General features: G+C 41.6%; 2 protein-coding genes across 2 annotated transcripts; one reads left to right on the top strand and one right to left on the bottom strand.

The window, feature by feature from the left end:
* Positions 1-2,693: 2,693 nt before the first annotated feature.
* ch25hl3 (cholesterol 25-hydroxylase like 3) lies at positions 2,694-7,840 on the top strand. Its single transcript, XM_028577645.1, has 2 exons — positions 2,694-3,136; positions 7,285-7,840. Exons 1-2 carry the CDS (start codon positions 2,694-2,696, stop codon positions 7,658-7,660), a joined length of 819 nt encoding a protein of 272 aa, XP_028433446.1. The 3' UTR covers positions 7,661-7,840.
* A 9,817-nt stretch (positions 7,841-17,657) lies between these two features.
* bmp10 (bone morphogenetic protein 10) lies at positions 17,658-20,148 on the bottom strand. Its single transcript, XM_028577643.1, has 2 exons — positions 19,743-20,148; positions 17,658-18,887 (listed from the first exon to the last, which is right to left on the bottom strand). Exons 1-2 carry the CDS (start codon positions 20,146-20,148, stop codon positions 17,806-17,808), a joined length of 1,488 nt encoding a protein of 495 aa, XP_028433444.1. The 3' UTR covers positions 17,658-17,805.
* Positions 20,149-21,256: the final 1,108 nt, after the last annotated feature.

The raw sequence follows: 21,256 nt of genomic DNA, 5'->3' as shown, positions 1-21,256 counted from the left end.
GCAAATATAGGAGCAACATGATTTCACAAAAGGCCGCAGCCCAATGTGGAGTCAATTCCTAAAATGAGTGAACAGAACCACCAGGCTTATATGCATCTTCAGAGTGACAGCACACACGCACTTGGATTATTATGACGCTACAATTCTTACAGGCAATCTGATACACATGAAGACATCTCGGAGCCATCTCGCCTCCTCCTCCCTGTACGACTTTCACCCCCCCAGTTACATCTTAACTGGCATGGGAAAACTAGAGATAGGGTTAGGGTGATCTTGTAGCCCCTAGTTAAGCAGAAACGGTCTTTCAATAATGTGAGAAAATTAAAGTAGAAATAAAACATAAAAATAAAAGGAATTATGCTTAAATGTAATTTTTCCCATTACAAAAACTTCCACTACTCTTCATTGTTGTAATAAAGGTATGATTATAGTCTTAAATGACCCTTCTACCAGCCAGACAGAATTGGATCATCATGCAGGATCTGCTTTAGTTGACATTGTACTTTGTGGCACAAATTCCATCCCAACAGTTTAACACATTAGGTATAGCCAACTGACTCAGAGGAAATGTCTGGCTTTGTGGTTCTATGATCCCGGGGCATTAGTCACTTTTTCCTTCCAAAGAAAGCGGGCAGAACCAAGAGAGAAGTGATGTGAGTCAAATGGACTTTTTCGTTGTGTAACACTTACTTTGGTCACATTGAATGCTGTGCCTGAACGTTTGATGTATATTGTTTGGTTTATGTTAGATTGCAGAGTGAAATCCTGTTTAAAGTTAAGAGAAAAAACAAGTACAGATTGTGGATGCATTACTGATGTAAGTCAAGCTGAATCCAACTTAATTTGTTATGATTGATTGTTCATGGCTATTTAGATCTGTGACATTTTCTTTATATATTTATTTAAGACAAAATCATCAATACATCAATCCATCCACCATCCATTATTCACCTGAAACCTGCAGTGTACCACCTTTTCCCTGCATTGACAACCATAAAACCTTGGAAACGGCACTGGATCCTGTGTTTAAATGTGCACACCACATCAGATGTTCAGTGAACCAAAACTGTCGACACCTTCACATGATACAAGCCTTCCGCGATCGCGAACGCACCCCGGCACCAGAACTACCCTGTAAGTGAAACGTCAACATTTCCCATAATGCAACAAATACGGATCTTCCTTTAACACTCAGATGTTCAGTGAACCAACATCAATCAGCACTTAAATAGTTTTTCTCAGGCTGGTTCAGATGAGAAAGATGCTCACAAGCAGCTGTAGGATTCTCTCCGAGTTTCTGGACAGGGTTTTATACAAGGTTACAGGAAACAGCAGAATAAACAAAAGCTGCAAGACATTCAACTCACAAGTCCGTCGGAGTAGAACCAATCAAAAGAGTTTTGATTAGTAAAGATGTGAGTTTCTGTTGGAGCCAACCTAGGCTCTAAACAAAATGTCTCACTCGGAGTGATCAAGCAAATGCTTTATTTTATCACCAAACTAAAGCAAAGGCTGACATACAGTACTTAAAAGTACATAAAGTGCTCATATTATGCTCATTTTCAAGTTCATAATTGTATTTAGAGGTTATATCAGAATAGGTTTACATGGTTTAATTTTCAAAAATCACCATCTTTTTGTCGTACTGCACATTGCTGCAGCTCCTCTTTTCACCCTGTGTGTTGAGCTCTCTGTTTTAGCTACAGAGTGAGGCATCTCACTTCTGTTCCATCTTTGTTGGGAGTCACACATGCTCAGTAGCTAGGTAAGGACTACTAGCCAGTCAGAAGCAGAGTATGAGGGTGTGCCACGCTAGCAGCTAGGCGAGCATTATAACGTGTTACAAAGTGACCACGTTTGTCTCTGAAGTAAAGGCTGGACTACAATAGAGCTGTTTGGAGCAGTTGGTGAACAGTGTTTTCTGTTGGAGATGGTAAGTCCCTTTGGGGGGGACTTTGGGCTTTTTCACTTTGTAAACCTATAACGTGCACAAAAAAGATATATAACACAATAAAGGAAAGGGGAAAAAGCCAAAAAGCATAATAAGAGCACTTAAAGTTGTTGATCAGGTAAAACAATAAGAACTTAATCAGTCGAGGATATCAGGATTAAATGAGACTAAAAGTGTTAGGTAATTAATTTTCTTCTACTAGCACTATCTGCAGCCAGCAATGTAATAATCACTTCCACGTCACTGAATAGAATGGTCATCTGATGTGACAGTCCTCTCCAAGAAACCCCCTGCGTTTCCCTCAGCCAAGGCTAAATGGTTGTAGTTTGTAATTAACTGAATGCGACCATGAGGGGAATTATACATTTACCTATTTCTTGCGTCAACATTAAAAAAAGAATTTGGACAAATCGGATCCGGGGCTCCTCCTATATCCCTTCCACCGTATAGAGAGAAAACCTGAGCAGGAACCTGATCACCACTCGCCTCCAGGAAGAAGCGGAGGAAAAACCCCTAACTTACCTTTCTTTCCCCTGAAGATGTAGCCTAGGAGAGTGTATCCAGGACCGATCATTGTGGAGTCGATCCAAAGGGAAGGCATTTAAACTCACATGAGGATAATAGCGTTACAGTTGTCAAACAAACTGCTGCATTGTTGCAAAAATGTTATTCTTTTGTAAGAATTGGTGATACCCGCGCTAAAAGAAGATAGTAGACGGTAGATGGTGAGGGGCGAGTCGGGATGAGGGTGCCCTGCGCAGGGCATGGAGAGGTGCGCACTGCGCCTCTCCTCCAGGGGCTGTGGGAGAGCGTGAGAGCGGGCCGGGAGGAGGTCCTGCTCTCCCCTTACCTGCCCGCGCTCTACGGCTTCGTGACCCACGTGCTGCTCTGCGCACCTTTCCTCGCGCTGGACGCGCTGGGAAGCGTCTGCCGGCGGGTCCGCTCGTGGAGGATCACCGCAGGCTCGGGTCCGCCGCCGCCTCTCCGCCGCTGGGTTGGCTGTTTTTGGAGGGTGCTGTACCGATACCTGACCACCGTCCTCCCCGCCACCGCGCTGTTTCACACGGTGCGGAGCCCCGCAGTGCCGGAGCTGGCTCCATCCTGCTGGCAGTTCTTCGTGGAAGTCTTTGCGTGTTTACTGCTGTTTGACACGCTCTTCTTTATGTGGCACGTCTGCATGCACAGGTAAGCTGTCTGCACCCATGTCAAGCAGGGACGTGTACAGACATGTTGGGGGCCAGGGGCTCAGGTGAAAAAAGGGCACTTCTCATATTTTTTTTTAAACAAAACATTAAATATATTGTAAATGTAATTGTAAAATACCCTTTTCCCATCCAGTGGTTGTTTTCACCGTTTTGTGCTCCTTTTTTTTTTAGATCAACTTTTTATTGTTTTATATTTTTGAACAGACAAATACAATTGAACAAGGTGCTACTTTTTTAAATATATATATCTTTCGGTTCAGGCACCGTTTTAAAAGTATCATATCATGTTGTTAAGAGCATTAAAATGAGAAAAAATAATGGGACAAAAAGAAATCAAGGGACATTTAAAATAGATAAAAATGTGTGATTAATTGCGATTAATTGCGAGTTAACTATGACATTAATGCGATTAATCGTGATTAAATATTTTAATCGTTTGACAGCACTACTTTTAAGCTATAGTGCGTTTCTGTGTCCCCCATGAGGAATTCTTTTTTTGTAGTTTAAATTTTGATTTGCAAATATGACAAACAACAGCTCATATGGTACAGTTTACAAAAGACAAATAAGACAAAGACGTCAGATAGTGAAATAACATTTCAGCCAAAGCATAAATTATCCTGGTCACAAAGAGTGTGAAAAATGTACAAGCTTAGCAGACAGAAAGTACAGTAGTATTAGCTAAATAAAACAATCAAACAAAAATATCAGTAAATTAAATAGAGATGGCATAAAAATCCGGTTACAGTCCCATAATCAGGCTACTAGTTAGAGGTCAGGTGGACCATAAGGTAATCCCAAATCCCTAGAGTCTCAGGCTCTTGGCCCCTTATCCTAGCCAGCATAACCTCATATGATGCTGTCTCACTTATGATGAGTTTCCACTCCTGCATTGTTGGGTTTATGGGTGATTTCCAGTGTCTCAATATAGTATAGTCTTGGAGATATTGGCATGGTTACTCCTGCCCATGTCCCTAAGAATTCCAATATGTTATGCCAAAATGGTTTGACTCCTTAGATAGAGCATTCTTAAATGAGATGCAAAAAGGTGCCCATCTCTGTTTTACATTTCCAACATGTGTTGGTACTTATTAGTCCTATTTTGAAAAGCCTATTTGGTGTCCAGTAGTATATTAGTAGCAATATTTTATACTGAATCAATTTCCCCCTAGCTTCCTTGTTATATTTACCATTATTATCCATAATCTGTTCCCAGGTATCCATGTCAATTGCACAATCAAGGTCTCTCTGCCAAATGAATCTCAAATTGTCACATATGCTACTAGTTAATAAATTGAGCTTTTGTAAAATGTTGACGCCTTATGGCCCCATGAGGAATTCTAAGTAATGACAACAAAACTGTCGGCGTCGCCACATGATACAAGCCTTCCGCGAATGCGCCCCCGGTACTGGAACTACCCCCATTTCCAATCACATTCCCCCTGGAACATCTGGTTGTGTAATATTTGTATTAGAAGCCTTTATTGCTGATTTTTCACGGTATAAAGTCCCACTATATACTGCAACGGACTGTACAGCAGTGTTGCCAACTCTTTTCTAATGAAAGTAGCTGGGCACAAGCTCCAAAAGTTGCTAAAAGTCGCTAGATTACGCCATACCCTCATTTTCATATTGGTGACTGTCATTTGCATAAAGCTTAGTGGTTGTGTGCCGGCTGACTGCCTGCTTCACGGCACAAGAGAAGAGGGAGAGAGAAACCCTGTGCTGTTGGCAGTAGCGCTTATTTGTATAGCGCCAATTCATAATAAAAGTTATCTCAGGACACTTTTCAAATAGAGCAGGTCTAGACCGAACTCCTTATAACATTATTTACAGAGACCAAACCACCATGAGCAAGCACTTGGCGACAAGGGCAAGGAAAAACTGCCTGTTAAAAGGCAGAAACCTAGGACAGATCCTTCGGCTCTAAGTGGGTGGTCGTGACCAGTTGGGCTGAGAGAGAGAGAGACAGAGAGAGAGAGAGACAGACAGGTGCACAGCAACAACAGTACTGGCAATGGCAGACCTATAGCAGCATAACTAAGGGATGGTTCAGGACTCACCTGATCCAACCCTAACTATAAGCTTTATGAAATAGGAGCATCTTAAGCCTGCTCTTGAATGTGGAGAGGGTTTCTGCCTCCCAAACCACAACTGGAAGCTGGTTCCACAGGAGAGGAGCTTGGTAGCTGAAGGCTGTGGCTCCTGTTCTACTTTTAGAGACTATAGGACCTAAGTAAAGATGTTTTGAGTGTCTTAAATGTGCGGTAATAAACAACACATTATATAACTTGCAGTAACAAAAACTAAAGTGACATTTAATCACATATTGATATATCAATCTTATATACCTTGAATTATTGTTGGTCAATGATACACATACCCTTTGAAGATGAACTGGAAAGTTGAAAATGGTTGGCACAGCACCATCTTTAAGCCGGACATTCTGCCCCGTTCTGTCAAAGTCCTCACTCCTGAAGTGCTCACTGCAGAGCAGTGTCCTGTCAGAGAGAACAAAACCGTCCCTTCTTAGGGCAAGTTCCCACTGCCTCCTCATCTTTACGGTTTTGGGAAACCTTAAAAACGTGAGAAATGTACCCAGATATATAAATTACTGTCAACATTTCCAACCCTTTTTTCCTTCTTTCAACATTAACGGTAAGGACAAAAATACACACCTAAATTATCATATGTTTGGGGTAATTGTATGTATGCATGTGTGCATGTATGCATTTATGTACTTTTGAATAAGACAACCACACTAAACTAGCTATAAAAAGGTGTCCAAAAGAAACATTCAGCGATTGTGTAAACAAACTTCTAAAAAGCCTTGGGTCAACAACAATCTTGTAATACCATTATGTCATAGCCCCTCTGTTCCTGTGTAACAGGACCTGTATTGTACATACATCCACTAGCTAAGTAACTAACGATTATCCCAAATATCATCATAATATTGTCATATCTCTCTCGTTTTGAGACTCCAGTGATTGGAGCATCCGTAGGCTGCACAAAAGTCTGGCATCTTCTCTTATAAAGACAGCAATTTCCTGTAGCATTCCCCCAATAAAGAACAGGATAACAATAGTTGGAATGCTGTTGAACAGCATTCCCACTAATAAAGAACAGGATAGTAATAGTTGGAATGCTGTTGAACAGCATTCCCACTAATAAAGAACAGGATAGTAATAGTTGGAATGCTGTTGAACAGCATTCCCACTAAAAATAAAGAACAGGATAACAATAGTTGGAATGCTTTTGAACAGCATTCCCACTAATAAAGAACAGGATAACAATAGTTGGAATGCTTTTGAACAGCATTCCCACAAGTAAAGAACAGGATAACAATAGTTGGAATGCTTTTGAACAGCATTCCCACTAATAAAGAACAGGATAACAATAGTTGGAATGCTGTTGAACAGCATTCCCACTAAATAGTGTTTCTTACACATTAAAGCATGAAAACATGTTCCAGTAGAAGCACAAAATACAAGTATAAACCTGAAAACAGTATATAATAGCTCTCCTTTAATCCTAAACAGTTCTTAAGTGTCTGATGTAAAGCATTTGTGGCACAGCGCCATCTCTTGAAATGTCAAGTCTGTTCAATTTCTGTGTTTTAATGTCATGAGAGTTGACGAAAATTCATGTTGTCTCCTTTTTTAGGTAGTGATATAGCTAAAAGACTAAAACAGAAATTAATTTACATACATTTTTATTTGTATTTATTATATTTTAGTTTTTTTAAACCAGGCAATATCATTTTAGATTGTGACTTTAGTTTTTATTTAGCTTCAGTTTGCCAACAATATGTCTCACTGCTTATTTTTGTTTTTGGTTTCACTTTTAGTAAACACTGACATTATCCCATTCTGGGAATCTTGTAAGTGAGTAAGTAAAGTTTATTTCCACAGCCCCCATTTAAACACAGCTTAAGCTGTGTTTAAGTGCTGTACAAAGAAACACTAAGGTGGTGTATAAAAGAACAATTGACATACACAACACACACGACAACGACAAGCAGCAATGTCCAAATACAGAATCATAGACATGATAACCGAATGACAGATTGCAGTGATTATCCATAACCGAGGGAATGTAAACATCTGTTTGTGTGTTTCACATCAGGTTTCCCTGGCTCTACCGCAACATCCACCAGCTGCACCACCGGCACCACATCCCCTTTGCTCTGGCTGCCCAGGACAGTAACTCGGGCGAGCTGCTGTCTCTGCTGCTGCTGGCTCTGAGCAGCGCCTGGGTGCTGGGCTGCCACCCGCTGAGCGAAGCCTTCTTCCACCTCATCAACAGCTGGCTGGCGGTGGAGGCCCACTGCGGCTATGACCTGCCCCTGGCTCTGCATAGGCTGCTGCCCGGTCTGGGAGGAGCCCCCTGCCACCAAGCCCACCATACTCTCCTCAGCGTCAACTACGCCCCCTACTTCACCCACTGGGACCTCCTCTTTGGCACATTCCGTGCTCCGGTGAAGCGTTCACATCCGGAGTGACAAAAAACTGTTGCACATATGCACTGTCTTCCCTAGGCTTGTTGAAGACTTACATTTTTTGGGAGCATCATCATTTTCATATCTGTGTCTAAAACCTTGGAAAAGCTAGAGCAGGTAATAACTAGCACTCTAAGAGCTTAACCCTCCTGTTGTCCTCGGGTCAAATTTGACCTGTTTTCAAAGTTTACATGTATATGGTCCCATATATATATATATATATATATATATATATATATGGTCCCATAAACAAAACAGGCTGTGATTATCTATCAGCATACGTTTCTCTGATCTTAACTATTAGTCAAAATTATTCATAATTTCCAGGGCTTTTTACTCAAATATTAGGTATAATTTAATATGAATTAGGCTTTTTCACCATTAAATACAAAAATAAGTGTAAAATTAACAGTAATAAGTTGGCTAAGAAGATGTAACACAGAATTGGGTGATAGTTTATACGTCATGCTTCATTTATGTGCAAAACAGACGGAGAACACCACCAACTACGATCATTAGATCTGAGAAAAGTCATTTAGGTACATTCATTTGGCTCAGGTGGTGCCCAATACGGCTTGGGTGCTGCACCTAGGCCGTAAAATGCTAGGGAAAAGCCTGATATGTCAAACTGAGGATTGCTCAGGTTCCAGCAAAGCTGTCACGATGCAATGAAGGATATTTTCTGTAAATTTTGGTTGTTGCTCATCATCTTTTCATACGCACAGAAAACGCTTGTTTTCAGCCTCTCAGATATTGAGATTTCCTGCTTTTTTCTGTTTTTTTTTAATCATATTAAACTGAATATCTTGGACTGAATAAACAAAAACATTTAAAGACATCCCCTTGGACTTTGAAAAACTGGAATGGACATTTTTTGCTATTTTCTGACATCTTTAAGTTCTACGATTAATCGAGAAAATGATCGGCAGATGACTCGATAGAGAAAATAATCGTTGGTTGCAACCCTACACACACTTTGTGAGGGTTACGTCATCCCACAGTTTACAGCAAATCGACCCGACCATTGCCATTTCAGTCACACACCCTACAGTATTAAGACATTTTGAGAGTCGTGATTACAAAGTGCAATTTATAATTCAAGTGACTGAAATCTGTGTAATTCCCTTAACAAGACTAGACACCCTGTTTCCTTGTCAATGATCTCAGAATTCACAAAGTTTATGGACAAGCATCATGTTCAGGTCAAGTATTTACAATGTGAAAACCAATGGCATTTTAGCGCTCATTTGTACAGCTGTTCTGTATCATAAATGCAGCACAAGATGAGGAGAGCGTGGGGATGACACAATAAATCAGGACACTCAAACAATGAACAAATGCTCGAAATAATGTGCAACTGATTTGCCCTTGTGACATGGGAGTGTTTTTGGATGAATATATATTTGTGTAGGCGTAAGGCAGATAATACATGGCAGATTGGTTTTAATCAATGCTGATCATGAGTGTAGTTAAAAGGATGAGCTCAGGCAACATGATGTCAGACTGACCAGCTTTTGTGATTGGCCGGATTTCTCTGCTTATTTCTTTTCAGTGGCTAGAGCTGACAGAGGAGGTAGCAGTTCATTTTCACATTCATCACATAACACAAACACATATGGACCTAACATATTTCAAAAAATGCAAGTAAAAACGGTTTTGTATGGCAGGGCACCTTTAATCCGTGCAAAAGCTGAATATTTCAGTAGAACTGTCCACAATGTAAGAATAATGTAAATATTTAAGATGAACATTCCTTTTTAAGCCAAAACTGTTTGTGTACCATGTTTTCAGAGTATTTCATTTCAATTCAATTCAATTTTATTTATAGTATCAAATCATAACAAAAGTTATCTCGAGACACTTTACAGATAGAGTAGGTCTAGACCACACTCTATAAATTCCCAAACGCCAACAATTACAGTAATTCCCTCAAGAGCAAGCATTAGCAGTGGCTATTGCGACAGTGGCAAGAAAAAACTCCCTTTTAGGAAGAAACCTCGGCAGACCCAGACTCTTGGTAGGCGGTGTCTGACGGGCCGGTTGGGGGCGTGATGAACAGTGGTGATAACAGTCACATTAGAAGTCACAGTGACTTCGAAGGTTATCATGGAAGTTCATGTCATAGCAGGGCACATCGTGTCATACTGAGTAGTGCAGTCTCCTATACCGGATCCTGACTACTCTGTGCATAGGAACATCACAGCAGGGCGTTGCGGGATGTAACGTGGCGCTGCAGAGCACGGGTGGATGCTGCGGATGCAGCAGGACGCAGCAGGATGCGGCCGGGAAATCGCAGCATAGCATAGCTCTGCGATTCTCTGCATTTCCCGACCGCTAATATTTGAGTAAAAAGCCCTGGAAATTATGAATAATTTTGACTAATAGTTAAGATCAGAGAAACGTATGCTGATAGATAATCACAGCCTGTTTTGTTTATGGGACCATATATATATATATATATATATGGGACCATATACATGTAAACTTTGAAAACAGGTGTACTTGTTTTCTTCTATTAATGATGAGTAATAGTCTGATCTGGCTTTTCTTAGGGCCTTCCTATAGGTTTTGAGACTTTCTTGCCAATCCAAACGGGATTCTTCCACTTTGGTGGAGCGCCACTTACTTTCGAGGTTTCGTGAGATTTGTTTTAATTTGCGAGTTTGGGAGTTATACCAAGGAGCTATTTTCCTTTGCTTTATCGTCTTCTTTGTGAGAGGAGCGACAGAGTCTAAGGTCGTCCGTAGGCAAGTTGTAGCACCGTCTACAAATGTATCAATTTGAGAGGGGCTGAGGTTAACATAGAGGTCCTCTGTTATGTTAAGGCACGACATAGACTGGAATGCTGTAGGAATGCTTTCCTTAAATTTAGCTATAGCACTGTCAGATAGGCATCTAGTGTAGAAGCTGCTATCTGGTTTAGTATGGTCAGGTAGCAAGAATTCAAAAGTAATTAAAAAATGATCTGATAATACCAGATTCTGCGGAAATATTATTAAATCCTCAATTTCAATACCATATGCCAGCACAAGGTCGAGGGTGTGGTTAAAACAGTGCGTCGCCTTGTGCACACTCTGACTGAAACCGATTGAATCCAGTAATGAGTTGAAAGTAGTAGTAAGGCTATTGCTGTCAACGTCCACATTGATATTAAAATCACCTACAATAAGTACTTTGTCTGATTTAAGGACTACACATGATAAAAACTCTGAGAATTCAGATAAAAATTCAGAATACGGACCTGGAGCTCAGTAGACAACAACAAATATAATTGGCTGTTCTGATTTCCGTGTTGGATGTTGAAGATTAAGAACAAGGCTTTCGAAAGAGTTATAATTTAGTTTGGGTTTAGGGTTAATTAACAGGCTTGAATCAAATATGGCTGCAAAATATATGTATATATATAGATCATGTATGTAAAGATTCTGTACATACAAGTTTCTTATAATCTGTGTTTTGTTGTCCGTCTCACGTTTTTGGTTTCTATTGTGCTGCTGTAGTTAGTGCTTTTTATTCCCTGGGCCTCCCATCTGTCTTTCTGACTTTCTGTAAACTGGTCCCATGTGGATTTGACTGAGTAATCCAAACCACATGTTTTTAGCGATGAGAAGCCTTTTTGTTTCACAGAAGAGACATTGCCATCAGTACATTTAAAATCCGACAAGGACAACAGCATCCTCAGGTTTTTTTTTTTTTTTTTGCAGAATTCATGGGTCATGCCAGATGATTTCTAGCTACCGCTTCTTTGGCTATCATGCCGTGTTCACCTGAAAGAAAGATAGCGAAGAGCTCCAGATTGCTCAAGCCTTCTACACTTTATCACAGTCAGATATGACACTTAACATTTGGCTCCCCATGTTGAGCCAAATGCAATACTTGGTTAGAGATAATACGTTTATATATACATACTTAACTTTAGAAATAAGCAAGTGTCTTTTTGATGATTTGTAACATGTAATAATGCAATGCATTCACATGGATGGGTTTGTACGATATTGTACGAAATTAGGCAACCGCTGGCTGGTCACGTGACAAGTTTAGCGGCCTTTACATTTAAATGTAGCCGACCAAAAGGTTACTGTGAGTCAGCTACAGAGCACTTTAAGATTAGGCACCAAAACGACTAGTTAAAGCTTTAGTGCGTCACTTTTTTTATATTAATGAACGTCCCCTACATTTAAGCCATTGCCAAATGAGTCGATATAACGCATTGTGTCTGTGTCACAGTTACTAATGTATAAAGCCCATCTGGAAAGTTTACCAAATAATTTGCAAAATAGATTCTGTAAGAGGAAAAGTAGATATGAATTAAAAGGTACTGAGGTTTTTACAAAACCCAGGTTCCAATTGGCTGTAAAGGAAAAATGTGTCACAATCAAAGGAGTCAGTTTGTGGAACAGTCTTGATTGTAGAATTAAAACTTCAAAGTCCATTTATGTGTTTAAGAAGTGTGTTAAATTATCAATGTTGCAGAAATATAATACTGCGGAGTAGCAGATCAACTTTATTGATGTATTTTGTGTTTTGATGTCTTAGAAAAAGAGACGGCTGCATGAGGCAGCTCAAATGACCTGGAACTGTAAATGATTTTGTGTTGATAAGGGGCAGACATTATAAGTTTTACTTCTTTCTGCTCCTTTTCATTCATGTTAAATGCTGTTGTTGCATTTGTTTTAAATGAATGAAATAAATAAAGGAAAATAAATAATTAAAGGTCCAATATGTAATATATTTACTGTAATAAATCCAAAAATGACCCCAATGCGCCATCAGATATTAAGGAAACATGCTTAGTTGAAATACTGTCTTTTCTGACAGCAATGCTAATGCCAGTGTTTTCTCCTCTGTTTGTGTTTTGGCCTGTGTGTTGTTATCAACTGCCCAGTTTGACAGATATACCTGTAAAAATGTAAACCCAATGTGCTACAGCTGTTAGTACAGCCATGGAAGCAGTAAACAAACGAACGGGCTCAACGGAGATAAATTCTACCCGACCTGAAAAATCCTGGCATGTTTCTAACAGTTGCGTGACCAGAGACGTTACAAACCCGGGTACATATTGGAGTTGTATTTGAAAGATGGAGACAGCTTAGAGCCCAAAAGGATGCCGAGTTGGCTAATTTCCTCCTGAACAGGTAAGCATTAGCTTCAAGCTAAGTTATCACGGCTACAAGGGACAGGCATTTTATGTCATTTCAGCATTTGTGTACTCCCATTTAATTATATAGCTAGAGTACCTGAGTTGGTTACTCGCAAAAATGAATTCAGACACAGCCAGTAAAGTGATCCCGACGACTGGTCCTGGCTAACGCCACTATGCTAACCCTGCTAACGTTACCGGAGGACCAGGCAAGCGGGCCACGGCTGTTTACAACATGTAGCCTGTTCAGCGGCCGTAGCCGACAATGTTGAGTTATTTTAAACCAAGAGAGCGTGGGCTGTAAATCGGGAGAGGACCGTGAGTTTGCAGGGTGTTTAGCTATTGTTGCCGTAATTCTAAGCCAATAAAGTGTGTTCAGTCAGGTGGAGAGGACGGCAAGGTAGTGGTATTTTTAGAATTTCATACCGTAATTCTAAGCCTAGGAAGTGTGTCTGTCCGTCGAGTGGAGAGGACGGCGAGGTTGTTGTGGTTTTAGTAGTTCCTATAGTAATTCTAAGCCGTTAAAGTGTGTCTGTCAGTTGGGTAGCCACCAGAGCTCCGTATGAGCATGGGCTTCTATGACTGTCAATATAGCCAGCATCTAACGTTAGCAATGTCTGGCTATGTGAGACTAGGGTCCAGCAACATTGTTGTGGATGCTGCTGTCTCAGTCTGGCAACCTCCATGAACTTCAAGTCTGGGGAGGAGGGGGCGGGGCGGGTTAGACGACTCTCTCCAGTATTTTGAATTTGTACTGCAGTAACTATTTTAAACACTAGCTGTCAGTATTACACATTGCACCTTTAAGACTATCCACTCCACAAAACTCTCTCTATTTCTCAGTATGACTGTGTTCAGAAAATGGTGTCGTCAGGCGACTTTCGCACGGTGAAACGCAAGTAAAGAAAAATCTTTGTGTTTTTCACGGGACGCATATAACCAAACTTGTTTTTTTAAGGAGGTTTTTAAGTGTTTTATTCACACCAGTGGTCCCCTTGTGCCCGTGCCCCTCGCAGCGCTAATTTTATTTCAGCGTCCATGTTATCCTATCTGTCTGTTCATACAAGCTGTGTTCAGGCACAGAGCGGCCGCGACAGGCCAAACCCTGAAACGATCGTTTCGGCGTCTCCTTTATTTCTTCCGCGAGCCACGAGCAAATGTGTCAAGCTAGGCAGGTAATCAATTACAGGAAGGCTACAGAGAACAGCCTGAATAATACAACATTATAGGCCTACATTACATTTTCTCACGCAGAAGCCTACTCAGTAATGTTTGTACTCTGTGTATTTTTTTAAAGTCTCTGGCAAGTGAAATTCATTACTTTTTAATGAAGAATGACAGTTGAAGTGAACACATTGTTCTGAGGATTTGGTCTAGTCATCATACAGTCTACATGGACATCTGTTTTTCATTTTCTGGCTCTGCCCAATGGGCTTTTTGCTATTTCGCAACATTAGAGTCAAATTCAAATTGTTAAAAGGTGTTTGAACATTTGGAGGTACTTTTGCATATATTGTCATAAAGTGATGTTGTGCAAAGTGTATTTTTCATGGGAAATGAAGGGGTTTGAGGACAGAGCGAGAGACGAGTGCTGGGTGGTGGTGTAGCCAACAGATGGAATGATAAACACGTGACCCAAAACGGAAACAATCAGGCCCTATTACAGACCCCACGTCAGAGTCAGGGCGAGTCATGCAGCTTTGGATGACACTCACCAAAACACACGTTCACAGCGAGACACACATCAACGTCATGATGTCAGCCACTGGAGCATTACAGGATTTCGAAGCACTTTGAACCGTCTGTACATTGGGCAGCAATTAGTTTGTTTACTTGTTGAGAGGTGTGCTCCTAAATTAATCACGTAGGCCAAATCCTTCACAAACTCCAGCATAACAACAAGAAGAGATGTTAAAATTATTTTGCCAGATCGAGCAACAAGAGAGAGGAAAAAGCACAGAGCACTCTCCATCAGTCCTTATCATCAGAGCAAATACCAAAGACTTCCCATTTCATCATCTTTTCTGATGGTTTGCCATTCAGTGACAAAGGCCAGATTCATACTTCTTCCACCATTCTGTAAATATTCAATTAGTGAGCTTTATATAGCCAAGACCTTCTGTTGTCACAGTAACAGGCTGAGGTTCTTGCCCTCTGGTCTGTAACCATTTTTAGACGACTTCTGCTCGGCTCTTAAATGAGAGGTCAGTCAGTGACTTGTTTTCCTTCTGAAACATCTCATTGCACTTGCCATTAGTGGGCTGTTGCCAAACACTTTAATTCAGGAAGCTCTGAACAGCCAACATTAGTAATATAACAAGTTTGTGGAACTGCAATTTTAGTTACGACACACACTGTTTGGCTACATATAGATGGGAAATGTAGCTTAGTGTAGCATAAAGGCTAGGAACAGGAGGAAAAGCTAGCCTGGCTCTGTCCAATAGTAAAAAGTCACAGTGATGACATGACTCTAGGAAGGTGGTGGTGGTGGTAGATCAATCTTGTTGCCCCTGAGTCCAGTCTTTATGCTAAGCTAAACTGGCTTCTGGCTGTAGTTATATTGTAGCGCTCGCAGCTCTGCCGCACATATGCTAGCTAACTGAATAAAGTGGACATGGTGGCTGAAGTTTAACTGGACAACCAGGTATTATAAGACTAGCATACAGGCTAATGACGGGGTTGAAAAAGTGCCCAAAACAACAAATATGCTGGTTGCTGGCTTATAACTGATGGTGACGCTGGCTAACGTGTGTCTTCGCAGGCTTCTTCTTTCCCATGTTAGTCATTCAGGTTCGCTACATTATTTAGCATTCAGACATGAGAGCGATATCAATTTTCTTATCTATCTCTTGGGGGGGAAAAACGAGTAAGCATAGGCCTACTTCCCAAAATGTCAAACTGTATCTTTAACCAGTTTGTCAAGTAGCCTGGCATTTACCACTATACAATACTCACCTGCCTGCCACAGTCCATTCTTTACATTACTAGCCATATCCTGGTTATGCCTGTCTGTATCTTAGTGTTTGATTTTCATTCTTGACCTCAATTCTGCTGCTGTAGCTGTGGAATTTAGCCAAATAGAGCACAGACATATCACCTTACAACATTAGTGTGACACATTCTTAACAACAAAGATACAATAGAAATTTTGACACATTTCATTACTCTGATCTGTGTACTTTATTTATCACCAATATGCGTTGGTACTTGAAAGGAACAACACAATGCTCTTGCGATTTAGTTTATTCATTCATAGAGAAATTAGTGAGAACAGAAATAGATACTGGACTCCAGATCTTTGTTTTTTTGTTCACATTTTCTCTTCACAAACAGGTTTTCCATCACAGCTGTCTGCATCTGCTACCTGTCAGTGTGAGCAGTGTGGGCCATCCATTTTGTTCATTAGCCGGCCTTCCACTCAGTTTCCCATGGTTCTTTGTTTGTGTGTCATGAATGAACCATGACCTATGAGCTGATACTGTTGGACTAAATGATCTGAATGTCAGCATATCATTGGTCTAGCAGCTTCTTCCTAAAATAATGGAAAGGAAAGTTGACAGACTAAGATGCTTTGATTGATAATTGTAATGTAGAAAAAGGATCATGTACAATAAACTGTGAACAACATCAGTGTGGCATTTTAGCTCCAAATATTCACTTCCATCTTGATACGAGATAATCCTAACAACATTTTGATAGTGTGTAAACTTTCTGAAACAGTAAGGGTCAGCAATTAATTCATTGTTAAGTAATTGTTCTTTATGTTTTAGAAATTGTTACGATTTCTCATCCCAACAGAATTCATTTTATGCTGCAAATGCATTGTCATGGATACAAAACCTGCTCTACACTAAGTAACTTACAAATGTACATATAGTTATCTACTCTGTTGTAAAAATCAATAAATTAGAACAATAAATAGTCTTTTATTTGACACAAGCAGCAGAGGTATTAAAAGGCTATTAAACAAAGAAACATCGTATCCATAAAGGGAATGTCCACTCTTGAGTTTGGCCATCAGATAATAACTGTCCAAAACGGCCATTTTTACTACAAACGTTATGGACTCAACTGAGGAGATAAGTTGGGGCACATGGTGCTATGTCAGCGAGTTGAGCTGGTTAAGATTGTTTGTTGCCTAGGAATGTGGACAACCGTTGCCCCCTTTTCCTGTCGCACTCCCCCATCCCACCTCCTCAAGAGATGCCCAGAATGCCGTCCAGTTCTCCAAGCTTGAGTGGTGATATACATGTTTCTAAACCTCCCACACCTTGCTATCACTGTAGCTCGGGGGAGTGGAAAAGAGGCATGTGAAGTGGGTAACAGGATTGGGATAGATAACCCTTCTACTAGGACCGCTGAACAGCGCCTACAGTACGTATCAGGAGGCTGCAGGAGGTGGGCCTGGAGAGTTCATGTCTTGTCAGGTTGCCTCACCGGGGTCATTTCACTGCGCCAGGACACATGAAGTGCTGATTAGTGTTTGCAACGAGTGGGGAGGCCAGAGATAAGTGGAGAGGAAGACAGATGTCAGAGGGAAGGAAAGGGGTGGGGGGTGGGACAGCTGGTTCCCACTGGTTCCCACTGGTTCCCACCAGGCCGTATACACTGTAGGATGTGCTTGGTTTGGTCCTTTTAATTCCTGTGGGTATAAGGGCACACCTTGACATCACTATTGGCGACACATTGACTGTAGATCTGCAGCACACTGGCTTTCCACTGTCCGAATAATGGGAACTGATATTCATGCCTTTAGATGAAGTACTTGTTGTTTCTGTTTTGCTGTTTAAAACATATATATGTCCACAATCATTCATTTGGCGCGCACATAGTTTCATGAATAGTGAATGTGCACTTCCAATCTCAGTAAACCCTTCCAGAGATTCCAACAACTGTCCCTTTGTTGAAGACAGTCCTGGCTAACCTCCTTTCTCAGCTTACTGTTAGTTCTGTGTCTTTCCTCTTATTGTAAGACTTTATTAACGGTTAAACTCCTTTAAAGCATGGACTATCTGCAGCCACACTCAGCTACTACCATGCCTTCAAACTTGTACTTGTAGGTGACCACGCCTGTGTCATCCAAGTACAGCAGGGAGATGGGGTCCAGCTTTGTAGGCACACAACAGGCTTGTGATGCCTTCTGAGGACTGTTGATGTTGATCAATGTCTGGACAATGGCATGCTTGGTGGGTGTGACATGCTTCGTCAGCGGGAAAGAACAAATGCCAGTGCACTCAAAGGCATCGTAACCAGTGGGTGCCAGGATCCAACTGTCCCATCCAATGTCCTTGAACTCTACGAACATAGATTGTTTCTTGCAGTGGTTTCCCTTGGCATTGCGACGAATGCGGGATGCTGTGTCGTAGATCAGATTGGAGCGCATTTGGATGAGGTCCTCTTCATCCGGCTCTATTTCTTCATCTCCCTCCTCCCTGTCCCTCCCCGGCTCCCCCCACAGACCATTCAGGCCCATCCCTAAGTCGTCCTGGAGAATCATGTTAGAGGTTTCGTGGTCAATCATCTCGTTCAGCTCGCGCTTGTCATTACGGTGATCACTACTTTGGTCATCAGAGAAAACAATCAGCAGGGGTTTGTGTTTTTCCTCAGGGCTGGTGTCGATCTTCATGTCCCCTTCAGGTGGATTCCTGTCTTTGTTTTCCTCTGTGATACCTTGAACATTATCTTCATTAGCAATGCTGGCAATGTGCACTTCCAACCGGTGCGTGGTCCCATGGTGAGATTTGCGCCAGCGTTGAACAGCAGCAGTGAGGTCAAAGGCCTGCCAGCCGTTATCAGTGCCGTAGACCTGGCGGGAAGCCAACTCCACCAGCTCTAACTGCTCTCCTCTCCCTCTGAATCCATCGCCTCTCACAGGGTTCTCAGCAGTCACGTTCTCATCTCCGACACGCGATTCCACCTCGTAGATAGTGACCTTGCGGTCGACACCAGCGTAGAGGTGGCGGTCAGTCTGGACAAGGGTGTAGAGGCGAAGCTCGGCCGCTGTGATGCGTTCATGATGGGGGACTGACACATTAAAGAGGAGTGGGTGACGCCTCACTCCTCCAACACCAACAATACTGGGAGATGAATCTGGAGAAGAGAAATAAATGGTCAACGTTTAACTATTTGTTAGTTTAACTATTTGTCATTTGAAATATTTTGTATAGTCCTTTTTAATGATGTTTTAAACTGACTTCTGTAACATAGCCTAACCCTAACAATAATGTTTTAACCCAAACCTAACCTAACTCTATTGAAACCAAACCAAACCTAACCCAGGCAGCACCTTAGGGAACCTTTACCTTGATTTTAAAATTTTAAATAGTTTTAACCCAAATCTAACCCTATTGAAGATTTTATCCTCAATGTCATCCTTAGTTGGAAAACTATTATCTTAATTTTATTGCAAGCTGTTCCAAGCTGTATTGCAAGGATGTTTCTTTAAAGTGGTGGCTCCGACACTGTGGCGCGCACTTCCTATTGCATTATGATCTGTGGTCTTTATTTGTATTGCCATTGTTCTTTTTTTTACTGTTATTGGGTCTTTTTTTTTTTTTTTTTTTATGAATAACTTTTTCACTTTGTCTGAAAAGGTGCTATGCACTTAACCCTAAATAAACTTATTGAACAAATGTTCATATGAAAATTGCTTTGCACAGAGAAGTAAAAAGGAACAGGCTCATGACTAAGGCGTGGATTTAAACATTTGGTTCGTACATACTTTAGCTACAGTCTACTTAAGCACTGTACATGTTTACAAGAAGACCTTTGTTCTCAGTGTCTTGACTAATATCATTTGACCTTGCAGACCACAGGGTGATGAAGAAAATACAAATAATGTTTAAATGACAAATGTATAAAAATATTCAATAACATGGCAGCAGAAGAAAGAACCGGTAGTTGTGTACAACAGGGGCATCATCGTATGGAGCAGAGGATCTCTACCTTCATTTTTGAAGCTGCGGATGATGTTGGCGTTGGGCATTGCCGTGCGGTCATTAGCGAAACGGTTGTAGAGCTCCATCATGTACTCAGGTGGCTCTTCTCGTGTGCTTCCAGGAGGCAGGGGAGGAGAACTCAAGCCAGACAGGTTGAAAGTCCGTAGAAACTGTTCCTTCAGGCTCTCCAGCAGGCTCTGCATGTTCATGTTGTTGTCCTGCTCCAGCAGTGACGGATCCACTACCCCTCCGTGCCCGTCTCCCAGCCCCGGAGCGGGGCGATATCTCTGATGGGTGTTGGAGATTGGGCTGCTGTGTCCACAGAGCCCCTGGAGCAGCAGGATAGGAAACAGCAAGAGCAAAGTCTTGGAGCTGCAGATGGTTCCCAGTTTAGAGACCCAAATGCTCGCCATGGGAAAAAACAATCTGCAGCTTTCTAATGTATGCCCTATAGGGTTGTCTACAGTATGGATGGGCTGATGCAACAGCAAGACAAAATGACTGTGATCTCTGAACGCCTTAATCCAAAGGTTAATTGAAATTGTGGTCAGTTCCTGTGTTGGCAAAGAAAGTTGTTGCAGGATCTCTGGCAGTAGACAGGAGAGTTGTTGACCCTTGCTCTGACCAGTGAGCCTTTCTTCAGGAGTGTGTGTCCCTGCTGCTCTCTTCCAGATCTCACAGCATTTATTCTCATGCACACCTTTTGATGTCCTGTGCAACTGGGCTGCAGTTCCGGTGACAGGGTGGCCGAAGCTTGTCTTTGTCCATCCGAGTCATCTCTGTTTTGTGTTGTGTCCTCTCCTCTGTCAGTCTCTCTCTCTCTCTGCTCTCTTCTTTCCAGCTCTTTCTGTCCCTTATCTATGATATGGTGGGCTCTGCATTGCTCAGTGCTTATGGTCTCTTTGCTGTGTGTGTGTATGTGTGTGTGCCTGCGTGCGTGTGTGTGTGCACGTGCGTGCCTTCAACTCTGTGTGATGCACATGAGCGTGTTATCTCACAACTTCCTTAATGAGGATTTTGTAAACACTGTCCTGTAGCCTCTTCCTTGTGGAAGCGCTATTTTGTCTGGGTGGGTGCTCCAGGCTTGATATCTTCATTTGTTTATTTGCTTTGTAAATGGTGGAGGTCTGCAAGCTGCATCTAGGCTCCATTGACCATTTCTTTTTCTTTTGACAAACTACACCACGGCTCTGTTGATGTCGTTGAATGTAACAGGATATATCTATTAGACAACACTTGTCGAAATGAAATTGAAACGCAATGAGGTGTGAGGCCTTAATGATCAAGGATGAAAGAGACTGAGTCTGGAGGACATTTCTAGTAGCTCATGAGTACAAAATAATCAGTCATGTTCATTCAACAAAGTAACAATCACAACCCCCGCGTTGTTCTGTGTGTATTTCCTCTTCTGGTAAGATGACAATGTGTCTGAAATGTGTTATCTGGGCACAAGAGGCACAAGAGGATGTTTTCTGATGAGATTAGTAATGACTCACACTGGCTCCTCAACAGATTCGAAGA

This window comes from Perca flavescens, chromosome 5 (assembly GCF_004354835.1).
Source record: "Perca flavescens isolate YP-PL-M2 chromosome 5, PFLA_1.0, whole genome shotgun sequence".
NCBI lineage: Eukaryota > Metazoa > Chordata > Actinopteri > Perciformes > Percidae > Perca > Perca flavescens.
The sequence above is the reverse complement of the archived record's forward strand: the minus strand, read 5'-3'. Positions and strand labels throughout refer to the sequence as shown.